This window comes from Embiotoca jacksoni, unplaced genomic scaffold (assembly GCF_022577435.1).
Source record: "Embiotoca jacksoni isolate LCO1_2020_lvr unplaced genomic scaffold, fEmbJac1.0.p SCAF_13, whole genome shotgun sequence".
In the NCBI taxonomy this organism is placed as follows: domain Eukaryota; kingdom Metazoa; phylum Chordata; class Actinopteri; family Embiotocidae; genus Embiotoca; species Embiotoca jacksoni.
Window position 1 is genome coordinate 4,700,416 of NW_027185263.1, and position 22,193 is coordinate 4,722,608.

The window sequence follows — 22,193 nt, forward strand, 5'->3', positions numbered from 1 at the left end:
CACTAATAGTGAGACAAAGAAAAAAAAAGGATGGTTATTAAAGGAGATACATGCATGACATCTAGTGGTAATTTTGCATTATACACTTTCTGACAACATTTATACAAAATAAATAAGGAAATCATGGGTGTTGGTTTGAGTCCTTACAGTGAAGAGAAACAGTGCACTAAAAGAGTATTTCTTAAACAAATACATTGAAGAAACCAATTAGGAGAATTGGCTCGGCCACGAAGAGCCAAAGATAAGTAAAGCATTGCACCACAGTTTGAATATAAGTAAGCAAAGGAGGTTAAAATGCTCGTGTTCACAAGATTTATGCTGAGCAGGCACGTCCATAAATACCAGTCGAGTGTGCACCTTTTACTCATTCTCTTTAAATAGCATAAATACTCATTCAACTTTGTACACTGAGTCTTAACACTTTGCCTTGAGGCACATACAGACCACCCTCATATGATACTTACACACCTTTGATCCAGATTCTGGAAAAAAAACAAAAAAAACTCATATTTTTTTACATGCAATATTTTGGCTTTTGATATCACAGGGCAGAAGGTTGTGCGTGCTTAGCAACTGTGAGAGGAAATAAAGTGGCACTTTTGAGTTTGACACAACTTTCTCTCATCTTCTGAAAGAATGCGTTTTTCATTAACAAACTCAAAGAACTTAGCTTTCTTTAGGCTGCTTTTTACAGGTCTTTTTTGCATCACCCTCAGACATAATGTTTCCTCTTTACAACTGATCTCGCCCGTTCTGGACGTCTCTGCATCAGACTTCACCTGCTTGGGTGGGCTGGATGACTGGAATGGCTCACTGGTGTTGTGAATGGTTAATCTGGAGGCTTGGTGGTTTACATTGAAGGTCTCAGCAATGAGGGGACTTTTGAACCATACCTTCTTCTTAAACAAAATAGGCCTTCTGCTAGTGATCTAGGGAGAAAACATTCGACCTTGACTATGGCCATGATCCCTCTTTAGATTTTTTTCAAAACGTCTACATCATATGATAATAAAAGTAATGAATAAGTGAGTTTCTTACTTTTGGTGGGGTTTTCTTGTTGAAGGGTTTATCTACAGATTAATGATTAAAAAACACAAAACTACTGGTTATAATGTATTCAGTGTAAGGAATATATTTGTGTGCATTAACAGTGCTGCAAATAAGACTATTACAAGAGCTTTCGATGAAATTATGCATCTTGTTAAGTGAGACTCTACCTGATTTAACTGAATCTGTTTGTATTTTAGCTTCAGGCTCAGGTGCTCTGTGGTTAATCGATAGAGAAAAGACAGCGATTGAACCAGTTGTGTGTTCAGTATGCACCAATATCATGTAAAAGTAAAAGCGCTTGAGATTCGAAGATTCAACAGAGAAACATACCTGGTTTCATAGTTGTTTTCAGCAAGAATTGTTGAGGCATCTGCGAAATAGATTAAGTTTCTATCAGACAACTGCAGACTGTTTAAGATAAGATGCAAACACTTGGCCATCAAATTAGATCGTACTCAGTTTAGCTGTTGTTGGAAAAAAACACCGCAAAATGTCATTTTGTCATCAATATGAATGCCTTTTTTTTAGTTGTAAAATACGATTTTAACGTTATTTAGGTTCAAGCATCATGAAATGCTCCCAGAATACACAATAAAGTGTACAGTAAACTTTTACATTTTTAAAAGATTTTTCTCTCAGAATCCACCATGAACCCGCCGTGCAGAACTTGTCTTCTAATCTGCCGGTAAGAGTAATTACGAAAACCCATTTGTCACGGGTTTACTACCGATGTCATAGTCAGGCTACATCTAAAATAAAATTAAAAAAAAGAAACCATGAAATTATTCTTGATTTAAATTAATCATCAGATGGTGTCTGAGGAGCCTGCAAAACAGAATCTGCAAACTAAATTTCATACTGCATCTAATTTATGTACTCAGCACATTTGTCGCGTGAAGTGAAATGTATTCAGTTTTAAACTGAACAAAAGTAAATGTACCTATGATGTTGGAAAGGTTGGGGTGGTGATAAGTGTGGATGCTCTCAGCGTGGCTCACATCCAGCAAGGTGGAGTTTTTTATGTGAAGATGAAGAGAGTCAATGTTTTCCACTGTAAAGAGGACAAACAAAGACAAAAACAACAACAACAACAACATTAGAACGGGATAACCTTGTATTGTAGTTGTGAATATACAAAAATTAACACACACCGTGATTTTCTTTTCTGAAGATCTCCGGGGAGGGAAGACTGCTGGAAGCTGAAGAGTCAGAGGAGTAACCGTTCTCCTCCTCCTCCTCCTCCTCCCCCTCCTCTTCATCATTTTCATCTTCATCATCAGAGCTGAAAGTCGTGTCTAGCTCCATGCTAGAAGATGTGATGCTTTCCGGAGTCACTGCCAAGCTTCGCTCGTCCTTTCTACCTGGCATAACACCACGTTTGAAAGCCTGCGGGATGGGAGTCACCTGGACGGCTCGGTTACCCGCTGGCGACATTTGGCAGCCAGATCTTTTATCAGCTGGTGTGGCAGGTGAGGTGGCTTTGTGTCCAGGGTTTTCTGGAAATGCGGGGCTGCTCAGGTGTGACACAGATTTGCGGTGGACGGTCTGTGTGGGTGTAATGAATAAGCAAAGGGAGAAGAGGACAAAAAAAAGAAAAAATAAAAGGACCAATTTAAGGAAACGTTGGCATTAAAAGTGCAGAGACGACAGAAGCTGCGTTCCACGTCGAGGATTAAAAACATTATATTGAAAGTGAAATATAATGGCTGATTTGAGTGATAAACACTCAAAAATAGAAATTTGTTATTCATACACGGAGGAAAACATCCACCTGTTAATCAACACACTTACCCCCTGCAGGCTGGTTGGTTTGACAGTGGGGTCGTTCATCTCGTCCACTTCAGGTTCCTCTGGAAGCGCTTCATAAAGCTTGTTGGGCAAAAGTCTCCTATTGTCTGAAAGTTTTGAAGCAGGGATGTAGAGAATAATATCAAGATGGTTTTTACCTGCATTTAGACATTTCATTTTTTATTTTTTTTAGATAAACCACTCCCATAAAACTTCTTGTTTAAATTTAAAAAAAACCAAAAAACATTTAGAAACAGAGGTAGGCTATTTAAAAAGTAAAATTATTTTTTTTGGGGGGGGGTGCTTTTTTTTTTTTTTTTTTTTTTTTTTTTTAATGAAATACCTGTATTATAAAGACTAACTGAGGAATTTAAAACAAAATCCTGTGAAATGCACAATATAGCTCAGATGTAACGTTTGCTGCTCTGGAGCTGATGTGTGTGTTTGAGTGTTTTATTTCTTACTGCTTTGTCTTCTTTGTGCTCGTTTCAGGACCGTACTGGGTAATCCACTGTCGCGACGGTGTCTGACGCGGAGCTTGTATTGATCCATCTCCAAATCAAAGTGATTTCCAGATCAAAATTCAACCCCGAGTCAACGAGCAAACAAACTTTAAACTGGCTGCAGTGCAGAAAATGCGCCAGTTAAACGTCCGAATGACGACCGATAATCTGATAGACAAAAAAAACAAAAAAAACAACAACAACAACAACGTCAGTTTTTCTGATATCTTTTCGTAAAAGAAGGAAAGAAAAAAAAAAAAAAAACGTTTTAAATTACTCCGTTTTTTTTTGTGTGTGTGTGTTTTTTTTTTTGTTTTTTTTCGCGCGTTGCTTAGCAACCGAGCACACCTGGAGAGTCAGCCTGGCAATCAGATGCTGATGACGTATGCGCGTAGGAAAGTCTAACGGAAGTTTTGTTAGGCTATGTCGATGCTTGTGATTTTGACAGGTGTCATACGTTTATATTTTAGAGACATAGATAAAAAAAAAAAGTAAAACATAAAACATGACAGTATTATCATGACTGCAAAGAATGTCTAAAAAAAAACAACAACAGTTTCCTTGTCTGCAGTGGTGAGAAGGAGTCTACATTTCCTAAAGTACTGCACTTTACTTGAGTGTTTTTTTGAAGTAGGCCAACTTATAGGTTACTTGAGTATTTCTCTATCCTTCTGATCCACTACATTTATAATAATTCATCTCTGGTCAAATCCATCACCTAACAATAATACCGTTGGTTGTATGTTTTCTGCTTAAATCTTTGCACTATTTTTAGTTAGTTTAATTTAATATTATTCTATTCTATTATTCTATATTGTGCATTTTCATATTTGATATTTAATATTTTTTACTGTTATTTTTATTTCTTTACCTGTATCTATAATGCTGCTGTAGCGTAAAAAAAATTCCCCTTGTGGGATTAGTAAAGTATCTATCTATCTATCTATCTATCTATCTATCTATCTATCTATCTATCTATCTATCTATCTATCTATCTATCTATCTATCTATCTATCTATCTATCTATCTATCAGTTTCAGAGCGAAATATCGTACTTTTTACACCATTACATTTGTTTGGCAGCTTGAATTACTATTTAGCCTACTTTTCAGTTAAAAATTTTATGTAAAAAAAAACACATGCTACTCCTATAAAATTCTATTGATTGTTATAAACAGAAAATAAGCCTGTGATGTTGAAGCCTTTTCGCTCAAAACCTCGAGACCAATGAAAACATCGAATGGGTGCTCCTTTTCATGCTTCAGGGAATTAATGCTTTTATAAAGCTGATTGATTCCTAAAGAGTTAAAAGTTTCCAATGTTTCACACGCAAAAAGCAAAGAATAGAAAATTATCAAGGTGTAAATCTGTGTCACGTTTTTTTCTTCTTCTGTCTTGCATCATTTGTCATCTAATGATCAGATGTATCCTGTGACCCTTTGACCCCCCAGGTTTGGAACCAGTCGACGATCTTCCCTCGCTGTATATTAAAACTCCCTCTTAAGGGAGCATTTAGCTGACAATATCTATGTAATGGAGTATTTTTTTTTTTTTTATGGTGTAGTGTTGATACTGTGATCTGACATCACTGCTGGTCCGGAAAGAGGTCCAGTTTGTTTTTCATGCACCCAGACAGACACAATACTTACAAAGAAACTTAAAAAAAAAAAAAAAACCAGCAGCTGTGAATTCACAGTGAAAAAAAGAGAAACAACAGACTAGTTTAAAATCATTCCAGAATTTCTTTTATTTCACTGCCCTCGTCCTATTCCCCACCCGCCCTCACCCCTATTGCTGCACTCAATCATTACAAGGATATGGTGCTGATTCCATTTTACAGCAGAATAGATAAATAAATAAGTACAATTCATCGCACTACACGCAAAAAGAGAAAAAAAAAATCCATTCAAACCATTGATTTAATAAATATGCTTACATCTAGCTGTCCTCATTTATGTACATCCGCATTGTTTATGCTTTGGGACGGTAATCAACTTAAAAAGCTTATACATTACTTCTATTGTGTAAACCCCTTCAAAAAATGTTTTCCTTCGTTGAAAAGTTGATGTTTGTTCTATTTACCTTCAGTGAGTGTAATTCATCGTCAGCTTTGCCTAAGTTACAAAGACCTGCACCTAGCAGCCGTGGCTGTCGGCAGTTGCAGACAACTTGCTATTAATGACCACAAAGAAAAACATGTCTTTTTCAAGTCAAATGCCCGTGGTCCCAGCATTGCAGGGCAAACCGCATGCATTGCCCCGAGCCCTGGTTTTGCATTATGTCTTTTGTTTTCTTTTTATCCGACATACTCTTGGTGCAAAGATGGGTGAACAAAAAAAAAAAAAAAAAAGAAGTTGTGATTGTGCCAAGTAGAGTGAGAGAACCTTTGATGACTGTTACACTGGGCCAGTCCTTTACATAAAGAAGGAGCATGCATGCTAATCTTCTGACCACAGCCATGTAGAGGTGACTTAATGAATGAGTGAATACATGACATGACATGTGATTTGGATGTGGCTCAGACATTGAGATGCTCTACATGGAACGTAGTGGACAGCAATGATTTCAAAGGCAGAAGTTGCTACTTTCTCAAACTCATCTTAATTCTGACCTCAAAAAGTAGGATGTATTTTTATTTTTTTTTACCCTGCATGATATCCATCTTTACACATTACAACAACGTTAATCCTTGTGTCAGATCAGGGTGGTGTTTCAGGCACTGCCTGTACTTGCCCTGCTGTGAGCAGCTTTTTGAGTGAACGGAAATCTATTGTTTACCACTGGCGATAAAGTCCATTACTATCTGACAAGGTGTCAGCATTATTACACATTTAGACAGCTTCTGGAGCTACACTATACACAAAGACATCACACTTGCTGTCGTAACACTCGTGTACAACTGTTAGGTTGTGTTTGGCTGGTAGGTTTAAACTGATGGAGGAGAAAAGAGAATGTCAGGAAAAATAGAAATGGACTGTGTGTTAGTGGAGTTTCTGCTGCCGGGGACTGAGCACATGATTTGTTTTGGTGAAAAGCAGGTAGCGAGTATGGAAGATTTCAAATGCCAGCAAAAAACTTACAAATACACATTGTTATGTGTGCAGTATTTCCTTTTTGTAAAAAAATGTCGGTGTCATTTGTCACATTAAAATGAACAGACAGGGGTCTTTCATTCCAAAAAAAACCAGCACTTTTTGTGTCGTCAGAACAAAAGTGAGATTTTCAGCTGCCTGTTGTGGGAATGTAATGCACTGCCAAATTCCTCCATCCTGTAGTTTCAGCATATTTCAGGCAGTTGCAGCCATCTACTTTGTGTGCATCTATCAGCATCAGCTGGGTCTCCTCCATGAAAACACATCAGCTATCAACTCTTAATGTGAATTATGCCAATATTTCTTCTGTCTGCTGGTACCACTTCCTGCAACACAATCAATCCTTTAAAAAAAAAAAAAACTGACAGTCCATTACAAATGTCATTGCATATATAATCAATAGTAGTGTCTCTCCAGCTTGCTATCACGCAGAAAGTTTTAACACGAAAGGCTGCCAGGGCTGCCATCAGTTCATGTCAGCTATGAGAAGCTCCTGCCATGTTCCCTACCTTAAAGCTGTTGATTAATTCCCTCAAAGTGATTGGACAGGTGATTATTTTTCATTTTGGCATGGATGACGTGTCTCCATTTCAAAAAAGAAAAAGCTTCCGCACAAGTTTTCATGAAAACCATGCTTTACATTTAGTATTGGCAAGTCTATGCTGCCCTCTGCTGGACAACACTGGAATGCAATATACAACATTTGTTTTTACTGTGGCATGGAAATTCACGTCACAAAGCAAAGAACTTATTCACTGATTACAGAATAAAAGTTAACTTACTAACTTTTAATTATGACACAGTCATTCTAAATATAAAAAGGAAATACATATGACAATGTGCATTATATTTTATTTTATTTTCTTTCTTTAGTTTGTTTTCAATTTGGGCATTTTAAATCTCCCATAGTTGGGCGAGGTTTGGTTTGCATTCCCAAAGCATGTTAAGCCTCAGGTGACACATCTTTGTCCCACTGCAGGTCACTGGTCAAAGCAGATCTTAGGATGCTTGAAGGAAAATGAGGCCTTCACATGGAGATGCTACTGTAGAGCTGATCGATCTTCCCCTTGAAGAATTCCTTCAGCTCCGGTCTCTTGGCCTTTAGTGTCGGAGTCAGGAGGCCGTTATCAATGGAGAACATCTCATTGTGGATGTAGATGTTCTTCACCTTCAAAGGGAAATTGGAAAAGAATAAAAAAAAAGATGTCAAATGAGACCGAGATTCTTGAGAGTCTATCATCTTACTTTGTTATGTACAGTAAGTGCAGTAAAGGACAAGAATCCCGAGTTATCCCCAGTTAGTGTAATTTGAGGCAATATAATTACAGATAAGACAAAATCTTAGCATAAGACCTGTAACACAGTATTTTCTGATGTATTTATCTGGTATTAACTATTGCTCAGCCAAGGGAATAAAAATCGATGTATGTTAATAATCTTGTTTAATCTGGGTAATTTTAGCTGTATTTTTTTGTACTTATAATCATAAATGTGTTTGTAATTTGCAGTATACCCACAATAGTGCTAATTAACTGCTGCAGTATAAACATTATTTACTGGCAATATCAGATCTTTCACGAGATATTTCTCATACTGTGTATGGACTGTACCTTCAAGACCATTGTTATTTTACATATTGTGTAAAGATAATTAGACAAAATACAACTACAACAAGAGGCAAACCAAATATTGGCAGTTTTAATATCAAATATATACAGTAACTGTCTACCTACCTGCTCAAAAGAGTGGAGGCCACTGGCTTTGCCCAGACGCACCAAATCTTCAAGGATTGCCTTCTTTAGTTGCTGTTTGGAAAGGAAGAAAGTTATCTTTGTTATATTTCTATATTACCTTTAATATTAATGTTAACTGGAGGCTACGTTTTTTTTTTTTTTTTTAATCTATGTGCAACATACCGTGTTTTTACATAGGTCCTTGTAGGTGCCCAATATGCCTTTCTTTTTGGCCCATTCAGGCATGACTTCAGCATCAGGAACCACAATTCCCACCAAACAGGACTAAAAAAAACCCCAAAACACACAAAATATTTAAGGAAAGGTCAAAGAATTGGGCACTAATCTAGATATACTTTAGCAAGATATAAATAGGAGCAACAAATTACATGTAGTCATTAGAGAACTATAATCTGAGTAAGAAACCTATTTCATTTTTATGTTTCTGGGACATCAAGAGGCTGCGTGCATGAGTGTGTTAGTGTCCTTACCTGCAGACTGTCTCCGTGAACATAGAGCTGTGCCACAGGTTCACACCTGATGTAGATGTTCTCGATCTTCTCAGGGGAGATGTACTCACCCTGCGCCAACTTGAAGATGTGCTTTTTCCTGTCAATAATCTTCAGCGTGCCATTCTGCAGGCAGAGGAGGAGAGGATGAAGGAAAATATGATGAGAGGAGGAAACTGGATAAAAAAAAAAGTCCTCATGTAAACACTATGGTTTATTAAAAGCAACTGCTGTATGCAATAAAAGGCTTTATCATTATGACTATTATGATACAAGAATGATGTACGCACAGGTAACCATTTGCCGATGTCTCCGGTGTGGAGCCAGCCGTCCACATCCAGCGTGTCCGCCGTTCTCTCCGGGTCTTTGAGGTAGCCCTTAAACACGTTCGGTCCCTTCACACAAACCTGGATGACAAAGCACAGTGGAAAAGGGTCGAGGTCAGATGTGTATATACACACACTATGTCCTGTACAAACACTTGCACATGTATTGAAAAGGCCAAAATTTTTTTTAATAATAATGTATTATAAATTCCTCGACTTTGAGGTGCTCTGGTCATAACTTTTTAATTTTAATGTCAGGCCTTGATTCTTTTTGTGGCATTTTAAGATAATCCAGTGAAAAGTGGGGTCGTAAAATGTTAAATGAGCTAAAAGTTAGCTCTTAAAACACTCAGACATGTACATAATACAGTAGGAATGTTTCTTCCGAGATCTCTTTGCTTACCTCTCCCTCTTCTTTCGAGGCAAAGTAGTTCTTCTCAGGAACATCCACCAGTTTGATGAGGTTACACGGCAGCGGAGCCCCGACGTGACCTATTGTTCAGTACAAGAGAAGCCTATTAGAAACTTAGCAACTCAACTTTTTAGATTTTCCTAATTAAATACTCAACACTGACCACATTCATATGACGTTCATATAAAACCTTCTACATGAGGAGGCGAGACAGATTACTCCTACACACAGTTGGTCACATTTATGAAGGGATAATGTCTGTGGAATAATATTTCGCAATAGATATACAGACTTGAAATATCAGAACTGAGCAGCAGGGAGTGATGTAACACAACAAATTGACGTTTGTCGACATGGTGAGTGTTATCTAATTACTGCCCAGCAGCTGGTTGAGGCAGATACTATCAACCTTATTGACAGGCAATGACACAACATGAATCATGCTATTCTCTCAGTGTTTCTCTCATCCATACTCACTCTTAAAAAAAATATGTGGACATAAACAAAGGAAATACTTCTACTTTTCAGAAAATGTTTTTAAGTCAGTAATTTAACTTTTTTGCTGTATTTGACAATATTTGAAATCACACATATTACAGACTTATGGATTTAAAAGCCTCTCCTCAATCATCAGATAAGGACCTACAGCTGGTGAGCCTTTTACAGTAAATGTAAAAAAGTCATGTTCTGTAATTCATATTCAAAGAAATGGAGTTTACTATGTCTGTTGTTTCCAATCACTTGGGAAAACCCACATTCAATACGGTCCCTTCTTAAATTTAAGCCAGTAACTTTTACAAAGATTAAGCTGCTCTTTTAAAGACACATGATGGATGTTTCTGGCTGCATGTTCATGTGTACAGTAATAAAAATAAGAATAATTAAAAAAAGTAATAAAAAAAAAAAAAGTAAAAACATAACTGAAAGATAAATAATGCTGACACTCACATTTACTAAAGCCCTGACCTTAATCACCATTACCACGGCAGGAAGTGAAGAGGACTTATTCATGGGGTTTCATAAGATGAAAAGACACACCTGCTGTTTGCCCACTGAGCCCCTTTGTAAACTGATGAAACTGATAAGGTTGATGGCGTGTTCACCAGATTCCCAGGAACATTACACTAGTTGTGAGTTTACTGTGGAAAGAACAGGGCACCATCTTTGAACAGTATAATGGTGGCATTCACCGTCATTCTCTCCACTGATACAACTTCCCACATACAACTTTTATTTCAGTAATAAAATGCAAATTCAATTAATGTACATCTGAAATAAGAAACAAAGAGGATTAAAATACTGTACATGGTTTATTGCGGTTTTATCTATATCTATAGATAATTATGTGATAAGTCTTGTCAAAGAAAGACGCTTGCCGTTAAATCCAGCATAACAGCTTTAAGTCTTTATAATTGCAAAGGGATCACTTGGAAAATGACTTCAATGCCAGGATGTTTAATGCAACAAAGCAACACACTTGAGGCTAAATCCAGGCAGTTATTACAGCTTCTGGTATTTTATAATGATGTTAAAAATTACCCATCAGCTCTCACCGTTCCAGGCCTCTCCCTTTTTTCTTTTTTTTTTTTCCCTTCATAAAGCTCCTGGATATGCAGCCTCCCCCTCACTCTTGACCTGTTTTTTTTTGTTTTTTTTTTTGTTTTTTTTTCCCCCACTGATCCTTAAATCATTTACTCGGAGCAGAGCAGATACAGCTTGAGTGTGTGAGCGGTTACGTCTGTGTGGGCCGTACTGACCCGGCACTGTAGTGCCCATTTCTGAAAGTCCGGCAGTCGAGGAGAAAACATTTGACCTCAGATGAAGTTTGCAGACACAGTGAGCTTCTTCAAGCATGGGAGTTGTTTATAACTTTAAATCGGGTCGCTTTTAGACCTTTGAATGGAGCCGACAGTCAACTGAACACGCTCACTGAATTCAGAGATATGGATCCGTATGTGTTTTCGAGGCCTGTTGCATAAACAGCGACGCTCACCTGGGGTCCAGTCTCCAGGTGTGGTGAAGGTGCAGCCAGCTGTGCACTCCGTCTGGCCGTACGCCTCGTACACCTACAAAAAAACCACAGACAGTGTTGAGAAGAGAGCCGTGTGAAGAATTTGAGTGCACCCACTTACAGCACTGTATTCAGATGTCAATGTTAAGGGTCCCATTTGAGCTTCAGACCTCGAGAATGAGGATATTTTGTCTGATTCTTTTCTTTTGCTCGTTAGCTCTCTTTTTGGTCTCTCTTCACCACTGAGGGAAACATCGGTCTCTTTAGCTGTCGTTTCACCACCTGTGTCGTTAACTGCGTCTGTCTGCTGTCGGTGCCGAGCAGTTTGTGTACTATGAATTTTTAGAGCTTTTTTGCTAAAAACAGCTGCGTGCTGTGACCCAGAAAGACACAATCAGAGTGCAGATTCTGATGATCATTCTCTGTAACCATGACGGTTAATGTAAAAGCAAGGGATAGGACATACAGACTTCTTTGTGTTATGTAGGGTCCTCAAAAAAATAGAAGAATGAGCACACGTGTGTCTGACCTGACATCCCAAGGCTGCTCTGAGGAATCCCAGCACACTGGGCGAGGTAGGAGCCGCTCCTGTTATAATCATCCTCAGCCTTCCTCCCAGGCTGGCCTGTGCAAAGCGAAAACACATTATTAATAAAGGGAGGTTTCTATTTTTTTGTTTGAAATAGTAAAACAAACAAAAACAAAAAAACAGGCTTTAATTGGTATTAAGTGTATTTGAAGCAGAATATACATTCACACAATCCAGATGAAGAAATTAGCTGAATTTTTAAGTGTAAAAAAATCTCAATAAATAATACTTAAATTATTTTTTTGTTACTTTAATCTTGCCGTTTCAATCAGGGTCACTTGAAAGATTCTGAATATGATGAACACCAAGAAGAACAACAATGAAGCACACGAGGGGGTAAATACGGGCCGTTATGATTGATACTAGTCTTATACACGTACTTTTTGTTATTGATACATTTTAAAGATTGGGTGCAGGCTTGTAGGGTGTGTGGGAACATAAAGACTGCACTTAAAAAAAAATATATATATATATAAATATATATATAATTTTTTTACAGATTTTTCAGTGAACACTAAAAAAATAAAAAGAATGACAGTCCTGCTTTAAAGAGTGCAGTATTGAGGTGTATTTTCCTCTAACCTTCTTTAATGGATGAAATTAAGTGTGATGCTAATAAGGGTTAAAACAACAACAACAACAAAGTGTCTCAATGAAGCTTTGATTTCCTTCATTATGATTCATTTTTACAAACTGTCCACATATTGGACATATATTTGTTGTGCTGGTGTTGTTGCGTTAGTGTAACAGACATCCATAGTGGTACTTGTGATAGATGTATAATCTGCTTAGAGGAAGGAAACATGAATTACCTGAATCTTACTAAAGAAGATTTTGTCCCAGATGCTGTCACAGCGAATGATCCCACTGCTGACTTCAGCCCCTTTTCTTTTGGCAGCGAAGTTGAGCAACCAACGCTTCAACGGACTGTTTGCCTGGCTGAAAATCTGCAAAGGAGACAAATATAAAACATGTTTTGGTTGGAGACAGTCCCTTCTGGTTCCAGCTGTTGAACACATGTAAATGTGTTTATGTAAATAACCCTGAATTATCAGGGAGGAGGTTGGCGCCAACCAAGAGAACAAGAACGGTCTCTCACATTGCTCCCCGTGACAACTCTCTTGCAATTTTGAGAGTTTCAATTACCGTAAATGCATTCCTGAAAAAAACAGTTGACCAAAACCACACTTATTGTCCTGAGTTACGACCTTAATTGCCTCGTTGCCAGCGGATCTAACACACAACGGTTTCTTTAAAATCCATCTCTGTGTGTGTTCACCTCACCTTGTCGTACATGCGGTTGAGCAGCCGAGGCACCACAGGGAAAATGGTCGGCCGCAGGGCCTTCATGTCATCTGGGAGGAGACGGATGTCGCCCTGATAGAAGCCGATCCGTCCTCCATGGCAGTACACCACAGACTGCAGGGACAGACACATCACACAAACAGTGAGCTCACCACTATTCTCTCATATCTTTTCAGAAAAATCTCAGCCCCATAAGGTTTTTCTTTAGGTAATTCAGAAATAAGAATCAAGTCACATTATTACCAAAATTGATGGAAATGAATGGAAGTAAACTTAATTTTGTACAGAACTTTTTATTTAAAACAATACTACAAAGGGCAATAGTGAGAAAAAAAATAAAGCATTCATTTCTAAAATTCTGAACGTGACATGATGGGTACTGAGTGTGCTGAGTGACTGCTCCATGTGGTGCAACAGATAAGAGAGAAAATGACTCATGACTCATTTCTAATTCCGGATCCTGCAGCAAGGGAGAAAAATAAATGTGGTGCTTCTGATAACGTTTTATCAAGTCGGACTCAGATCTATGAACAACATATCAGAAAAGCAACGGGCTGATGTGCAGTTTGCAAATTTTGCTGCATGTTGGAGACTGTTGGAGGGAATTGTAGTACACAAACGGGTAATAGAAATACACCCTATACTGTGTTTTAAATAAGAATTACTGTAAACCCAGTGCCTGACCTTCCAAATCTTTTTTTCACACACCCACAATCATCTGCAGATCATGTGAAGATTGTGACACTTCCACAAACTAAACATTAACACCACACATGAGCTTTTGTAGCCGAGTAACTATGCAAGAATTGCACCATTTGTGGCAATTTCCGGTTTCTCGAGCCGTCTGAGGACACGGCTGAGCATAAGGCCTGCCCTCTTTTTTTTTTCTCCCCTGAACGAGACATCACTGGTGTCAGATATGGAGCGTTGTGTTTGTTGTTCAACTTGCTTCTATTGTGCGATCTCATCTGCTGCTTTCTGGGGAAGTAAGGTGGTTTCCTGTGTCTGAGACTCACGCCGCTGACAACGCCGCTGACAACGCCGCTGCGCGCTACATGCAAACAAACCTGGCTGGTTCAACCTGATGCAACCCGATTGGCCGCACACACCTGAGGCACGCACATTCACACAATGCGTACCTGCACACTGTACTTATTATTCACTAAATGAAATAATTACCACGGCATTAAAGAGCATTAAAAAGGTCCAGCAGGGCAACCTTAAGGTCAATTAAGGAGGTAGAAATAGCAAACTTGGAATAACTATAAGCTGATTCATAATCAATGTGTGGTTTTATGACAGAGACAGAACCTTTGATTGACAGGCAGTGACTTTAGAGATTCTCAGTAAACAACCAGCATTTACTGCCAATTTGTCTCTCTCTGAGGTCTGAATTACAAAAGCTTTGTTTGCTGTCAGAATTGAGTCAAAACTTGAATGGTAACAGCTGCGATGAAAATCAAAACCCCACAGTACATACAAACATACTGAAGGTGAAGAGCTACAAGTACGTGACAATTTCTTTCACATCAAGCTCTGTTTCTGAAATATTAGACCATATTAAACCTCCATCCTTCCATCCTATTTCTGTCAGAGAACCCTGAGTTCATGGAATTGTGAATGCTCGACTGGGTTTCTGGAGGATGAAATGTGCTTGACAAACAGACCCCCAAAAGGGAAAGTATGGATGGAAACTCTTGGAAGTGTTTCTATTTCTGTAAGCATGACAACTAAATCCAAACTCTGACTAAAACTGACAAAATAAAACAACAATTCACGGTTTTAAACAGTGCCTGTCAGTCCAGAAATGGTATGCGGTCAGTAACAAGCACAGGTGTGTAGGTGTGTATGTGTGTGTGTGTGTGTGTGTGCGCTTCAGCCAAATACTTGATGCCAGATGCACACCACTTGGTGTAAATAAGGGAAATGGCTTTTAGAGATGGAAATCAAAACTCAAGAAAGGAAAGGAAAACTGAGGATAAAGTGTCTCCCTCCCTCTCGTTCTCCTGCCCACACACTAAATAATTGACACCCACCTTCAGTGACACGCAATACACAGATCCTTCCTCTGCCCCCGCCAACATGCTGAAACTCATAAACAACTAACTATCTCATTCCTGTGGTCACCGATCCCATTTTACCTCAATGAGTCTCTCAAACATGTGAGCCAGTGGCAGGAAGGAAATGAGGCAATCATCCTGGTTGGGGAAAATGACTTTCTGCAGAACACAGACGGAAGGAAACAATCAGATGTCTTTGCAATGATCTTGTAACATCAGCAACTTCATGAAAATAGAAGTTTTTATTAAGGAGAAAAGAAGAGAGGCTAACTCACGTCTGTTATTTTGAGGAAGCCTGAGAAATCTGCCACCACGTTCCCATGGGTGAGCATGACTCCCTTTGGGTTTCCTGCGCAAGGACACAGAAAACACACGACATTACACGAGTGAAATTCCCCTCACGTGCCCGAGGAGCACGTAGCCATCCCAGGGGAAGGAAAGTGATCTGGCACCGAGAGACATGGCCGGCTCAACGGAATTTCATCCAGATCTTACTAAAAATTGCATGTCTTGGAACCCAAGAATGATTTGCACTGACAAAGGAGCTTTTATCTTGTGTTGTTGGTATCAGGTGTTGAGTAAATCAAGTGTGACACTAAAAGCAGAAAACCTAAACCAAAAACAGCCTACTGAGTGATATTATGTATCATTAGATTCAGTAGCAATGTCTGCAAATTGTTTCACTTCGCACTGCACTGATGGGCCACAGCGTGTTTGATCTGTACAAGCACATACAAAAGAAACTAATTATTTCTAAACCGTAGTTATTATCAAGTTTCCTTTACAGAAAAAGTGGGAGTTTCCCATGTTTTCCACACATGTTATCACATGTATGACATGTTTCCCATGGGAAAAATACATGTTTAACATGTGCACAACCAAATGTGGTCACATGAGTTTTTTGCACATGTGAAATTCATGTGGTTGTTCTGTCAAGGTTAATCCTGTGAGAGAACAAAATTGGGTATATTCAGGTTATTCTTCCTCTAAATGTACATGGTTACATAAATACTTAATCTACCAGGCTGTGTTGGCATGTGTCAATGTTATTTCAAAAATAAGTCATAATTATGTCAAAATTTAAAACACTACTTTCTCGTTGAAAAAAAAAATAATCCCTTCATCATATTTTTTTTTTTTTTGGGGGGGGGGGGGGGGCATTTCCTATATAACACACTCAAATGATCTTTTTAACTCTCAGTTACTGGAATGTAATTATCCCCTTTACACACACACACACACACACACACACACACCAGTGACCACTTTGTGTGTGTGTGTGTGTGTGTGTGTGTGTGTGTGTGTAAAGTTTCACATGAAGCAATGCCTCTTAAAAGAAACTGTGTTCCTCTTTCCTTTTTCCAGGGCAGAGAGTTGAGCTCATGTTGGAACAGAGACTGAGGGAATTCTTGAGAAATGCAGGGCAGTGTGCTGAAAGTGAAACTTAAGCTGGAGTGGCTGCAGGTCTCTCTCATTGCCAACAGGTGGCAACATTTTCCACTTGAATGTGGGCGCAGCAGCTGGTGTCGCTTGTAAAATGACACCAGTGTGTCCTCACATGACCTCCCAAGAAAGCAGCAGTGTTTCCCAGCTCGCATGAATTTATGGCTGAACACCAAGACTGGGTATTTAAGTAAAGGAGGGAGGGCGAATCTGCTGCTTTGAAGAGATCTGATTTACAGTAAATGCTCGCCTTCCTTTCTTCACACATGTATTTAATCCCCTCATAGAGAAGCTGTATTAATGTGAATTTTAAAGTGGCACTCCTTTGTCTTGTGTTTTACCAATACCAAAGAATCTAAATGCATTAAACGGAAATGAGGATGCACAGTATTCCAGACCCATTTTTAATATGTTATCTGTATAATTATTAGAAATCTCCAGCAAGATAAGTAGGTAAGCCTAGGTAAGAGTTATTAACTTGTTAAACTGCAGCTTAATGTGAAGACTATGACTGGCCTGGAAAGGAATTTTGGTGTATTATTAGCTAGTTGAACTACCCAACCTCTTGACTCATCAAAAACATTTTAGTTGACCTCTTTACACAGGCTGGTTTAGGCTGTTTTATAACTTGACCTGTAAATCCATAAACAGCAGGGAGAAGAAGTTGCATACAAAAGTCTGATTATGAGTCAGAGAGCAGGCAGTTAACTTATATAAATCACAAATATTGTTTGGATCGATGTCATTGAGGGAAAATTTACTAAATTAAGTAAGTTTAATTATAATATCTTCTTTGATGCAACACGGTGCTGTGTGGGCAATATTTTGCAAGGGGGTGCACAGATCCTTACAAAGAAGCTGTTTAACAGGAGCAAAAAAATAAAGGTTTTAATCCAACTTGTGCTTTTCTCTACCATGTTTCATCTTCTTATTTCATGTTAAAGGATGAATAATGATACTGCACGTGATCTGCTCTGCTGGAAAGTTTGAGTTATTTAAGACTTAATAAAACAAATACAAAGACACTGATAGCATTCTTCACAGTTGGATGGGTCTCCAACCCCAGAGTGACTTTCGCGTGACTTCCCTGCAGCAAACACCTATTATGCATGACATTCCCACAATTTACACAACTCTCTCACCTGTTGTTCCACTAGTGAAACACACAATAGACAGGTCATCTGGTGCTGGTGGCTGTGGGGAAAAAAAAAAAAAAATGGCATCAGTCACAAAACATGAACTTAACATGAGATGAACTTCTACTTCTCACAGCTTCCTCAACAGCCAGCTGCACCAACGCACATAAAGGAATGCTGAATGTTTGTATATTGAGCTGCGTAGTATTTGCAGTCACTATCCCCTTTCTCTGTCATCACACATGCAGCAGTGCCTGCAGCGTGTTGTTGTTAACATACTGTCACCAACACTGTTTCATCAAAGTGCTTTCAGTGCAGTTGCCGTTTCAAGTCAGAGTCTCTCTGGCTTTAAACAGAGAGTGAATATCATCTTGGCTGGTCAACAGCCAGTAGGCGAAGGGTTGAGCCTGACTTGTCAGTGTTCATTGTTTAACTTGTCAGCACCAGCTAAAGGTAAATCTGACAGAGCTGTCACAATACAGATATATTTAAAATATTTCAACAATGCAGGAAGCTGATGTGCTATTGTGTTTTTGAAGATACTGTCAAAAATTCTTACGTTAATCACTTGAAGGGCCTTAAATAGATTCAATTACACGTGCTGTTAAATCCATTGAGTTCATACTTGCACCAAAAATAAAGAGCATCATCTTCAGTTGTAATAAAAAAAAAATTAAAAAAAAGACAAAAGTCTAAAGCCCTGTTATCCTCAGTTTGTTTGCAGTAAATTGCACGGAAACCTGGGAGATTATTTTTCCAACCAAATAGTTAAAGGAGTCTTTGAGGGTTCTAGGGATAGAATTATGGTAAAAAAAACAACAACAACACAATAGTATATGTATGATAACTGTTGTACATCTGACAACACTGGCTAACATGCTCACAATGACATTGCTGATGCAATGTTGACCCAATGTTTTCCATGTTCACCAAAGCCCCTAAAACAGCAACTTCAGTATTTGCCCACAAAGCTTTTTTTTTTCCCACACAAAGTTATTGGAAATGAACCACAGTTACGCAACAAACCCTGCAAAAAGACTTTTTTTATGATCAGAATTTGATCCATTTGGTCCAATAACATTTGGGAAGTGTAGATCATCATTTAAGCCCATTCGTTTGTGCGGGGAGCCAAACAAGAAGTCAGCCAGATTGGCCAGCTGCACTGGCAATTTTTCTAACATGGCTAAAACTGTTGTACAGCACATCCAGCATAGCAGAACTCTGAATTAGTTGTACTCACTATAGGTTTTCTGTAGTGCTCCGTGCCCAGAGCCTGTAAAAAAAAAAAAAAAAACACATGTAAAATAATTATTAGTAAATTTGATGTTTGACATGTAAAAATCACTTTAAAATGATATTATAAAACATAGTTTTAGTGTGACTTCGTGTGAACAGCGTTAATGGTGTTTTCTCCATGAATTTTTTTAATCAATGACACCATGTGAGTCTTGACCAGAGCTTTTTTTTTTTTTTTTTTTTTTTTTTTTTTTTACTATTTGATAACTAAGGCTAAACATTTGTGATTATATATTGTTGGAAAGCAAACATGTTCAGAAAGACATCTCTCTGATTTTGTGTAAGTATTCCTGCTCAGTTTGTGTTTGCAGATCAAAGCTAAAAAAAAAGCATTTAGTGTCACTCTTTTCATTTCTGAGAAACCAGATGATCTGGATGTTTGTGATGCTGGTGCAGTTCAAACCTCCATGAAGGTTGATCATAACAGAGAAATGATAGTTATGCAAACATGAGACTCCCAGCTAATTTCTAGGTGTTTCCATTGCTTTCTGCATTTTATGTCCTCTTTGTGCTAAACCGGTTTATTATTAATCATGCATAAATGTTTCTTGCAGACGTGCACACTTTGCCTTTATGATTAGGAAGTAAAATATGAAGTTGATTTTAAATTGCCCTTTGAGAATACTATCTGCTGGACTGGTTTCCCTTCTTTGTTTGTTGTGACGTAGCTAATGAAGCATTTACACTTACGGGAATGAAAAGAGGAGTTACATTACGGTAAATGTGCACATCAAAACTGAGAGGTATGACAACACGTCTATTTAACTGAGGTGGGTTGTGTTTTCTGTGTGAGATTTTGGGGCTATGATGTGCCACATCGGTTGGATTATGCTCAGCCATAGACCAACAGATAAACATCACACTCGACAACACAACAGCACATTCATCCTTTTTGTACATCAAACAAATTTTTTGATCTGACAAAATCTAATCTAAATCATCAGTTTGTTTTGACTGGCTGCACACGGCATTTCAGTTTGTGCATAGTTGAGATACTTGATTGTTACCAGGCAATAAAAGAATGGCGACGCTGCAGTCATTGCTGTAACATAAATATAATCAAATGCAGTTTAAGTACATCAATTTGGATTAATCCCTGTCAACAGTCTGAAATTGGTTATGACGTCCACATTGTGAGAAAACAATAACATATGTTTGTCATCCACGAAGTGGGTGTGAAAGTTCTGTTCAGTGAAGTCGCCGAAGCCAGCGGAATCCAGGCAACTCAGCTGTTTAAGAAGATTTAAACAAATCTGGATTCGGCAAATTGGGTTTGCATTTAGATAAAGCTAAAGAGCAGGAAATCTTGACAATATATCAGATTCGTCTAAACGCTGCTGGAATGGAAGAAAGCACCAGATAGAGTGAGAGCACCAGTTCTTGAATCACAGTAAACATCAGTGAAGTTCAAGTGCCATTGTAGTGTTGTTGGGAAATAGCTATTTTGAAAGAAGAGTAATTCAGACCACTTTGATTATTTTCTAGCCTCGGTAAGCACCTGACTGTTCATGTATTGTACAATATACGCAATATTATTTAATACATGTTTTACATGACTTCCTCAGAGACAATTCTCCAACCGGACTGTGATTATTTTGTCCTACACTTCATACCTCGACTTCTTGCATGGCCTGCAGGTGGACGCCGCAGCTCTCGCTGTGCTCCACTAGGGCGGAGTCAAAGTCATCCATCAGGATGATTCTTCGCAGGCCGGGAGTCTCCCTTCGCTCCACGTTATCCAAAAGCACCTGAGCTTTCTCTGCTTTGTCGCAGATGACTGTGGAGATGTCGGCTGAAATGAAAGAAGCACACAAGAGCAAACGTACCCTTGTGTGAATATCAGCAAAATAAGAAATGAAAAAGAAAAAACAAACAAATGTGAAGTTGAATTTTGGTTAAATTTCTGATTTATAAGGGTTTTGAGAGAGAATGTAAGACGTCCAAAGCACGAGGATGATCTATTTGATCAACTTGTGTGTTTTTAACTTGGGACAGTACTGGCATTCTGACAGAACAAGTTCAGCTCAGTTCAAAGTCTTTGACTGCAGTTTATTTTTGTATTTCACAGCTATGATGTTTCCATTGTCTTCAGTTCTGTCATAAATTCAGTCCATTTCTTGTTGAAACACTTACATTCAGTTCAATAAAAAAAAAAACTGTGCTTATTTAAGTTTATCAGGTTAATGGCTCAGCAACTTCATATTGTGACTATTTCTAAGACTTTTTCAGTCTTTAAATAAACTTTAATCCAGGAAGTAACACTGTGTATCAGGAGGTTCTCAGTCACCACCGAAGGGAGCTCCACTGCTGGAAGCTGCTGCTTGAGTCAGTCACACTCACACGAGTTGTTGTTTCCAAATCCACACACACATTGCTCATTCAGTAAAATCTCACTATGTCATTCAATAATTTAGCAAGCGGTTTTATGGTTTGTTCTTTCAATAAGGAGGAGACCGTTTGTCAAATTTACACCTCAAACTTAAAGCTTGGCCAGTTCAGAAGAGACTGTCACTCCTGCACGTATGTGTATTTACATGGCTGCCAGTTAGCACAGGTATGAGCTGTATGTCGGTGTGTGATAAGTGTGTGTTCTTACCGGTGTTAATGATGAACCGTATGGCATCTGCGCCTAGTGTGTCATAAAGGGGCACCACCACCATGGAGTAGGTGTAGCAAGCTAGCTCTGAGATGATCCACTACAATCAGACACAAGTCAAAGTTCAGGAGTTAGAGTTCATTCATCCACTGGAATTCTGGAGACATCCTTTTACTTATTAAAATGTTAAGAGTTAATACAAGCAACAAGAGAGGACTTCCATGTGTAAACATGTCTGTGTATCTGCAGCCTCTCTGTGAAATGGTTTACGTGCATCTTTTCAAAGCCACTCGGTGTAAAAAAGTGAAGCAGAGAAACAAGAGTTGAAGAGACAAAGCGTGGGA

At 38.5% G+C, this 22,193-nt stretch overlaps 1 protein-coding gene and 1 long non-coding RNA gene across 2 annotated transcripts in view; both read right to left on the reverse strand.

Moving 5' to 3' along the window:
• Nucleotides 1–1,038: 1,038 nt before the first annotated feature.
• LOC138195902 (uncharacterized) lies at nt 1,039–1,422 on the reverse strand. The gene is made up of 3 exons (XR_011178098.1): nt 1,381–1,422; nt 1,218–1,264; nt 1,039–1,070 (listed from the first exon to the last, which is right to left on the reverse strand). It is a non-coding gene; the product is annotated as an uncharacterized lncRNA (long non-coding RNA).
• Nucleotides 1,423–7,273: 5,851 nt separating this feature from the next.
• The window catches only part of acsl6 (acyl-CoA synthetase long chain family member 6), a 33,980-nt gene continuing 19,060 nt past the window's right edge, over nt 7,274–22,193 (reverse strand). The window contains exons 6-21 of the mRNA XM_069145971.1: nt 21,850–21,949; nt 20,867–21,045; nt 19,198–19,230; nt 17,964–18,015; nt 15,654–15,727; nt 15,460–15,537; nt 13,298–13,432; nt 12,826–12,960; nt 11,954–12,049; nt 11,407–11,479; nt 9,405–9,493; nt 8,966–9,082; nt 8,658–8,801; nt 8,350–8,451; nt 8,167–8,238; nt 7,274–7,601 (exon numbers count right to left, since the gene is read on the reverse strand). Coding sequence (XP_069002072.1) covers nt 7,461–7,601; nt 8,167–8,238; nt 8,350–8,451; nt 8,658–8,801; nt 8,966–9,082; nt 9,405–9,493; nt 11,407–11,479; nt 11,954–12,049; nt 12,826–12,960; nt 13,298–13,432; nt 15,460–15,537; nt 15,654–15,727; nt 17,964–18,015; nt 19,198–19,230; nt 20,867–21,045; nt 21,850–21,949 — 1,620 coding nt within the window. The 3' untranslated portion in view covers nt 7,274–7,460. The remainder of the gene's footprint in view (nt 7,602–8,166; nt 8,239–8,349; nt 8,452–8,657; nt 8,802–8,965; nt 9,083–9,404; nt 9,494–11,406; nt 11,480–11,953; nt 12,050–12,825; nt 12,961–13,297; nt 13,433–15,459; nt 15,538–15,653; nt 15,728–17,963; nt 18,016–19,197; nt 19,231–20,866; nt 21,046–21,849; nt 21,950–22,193) is intronic.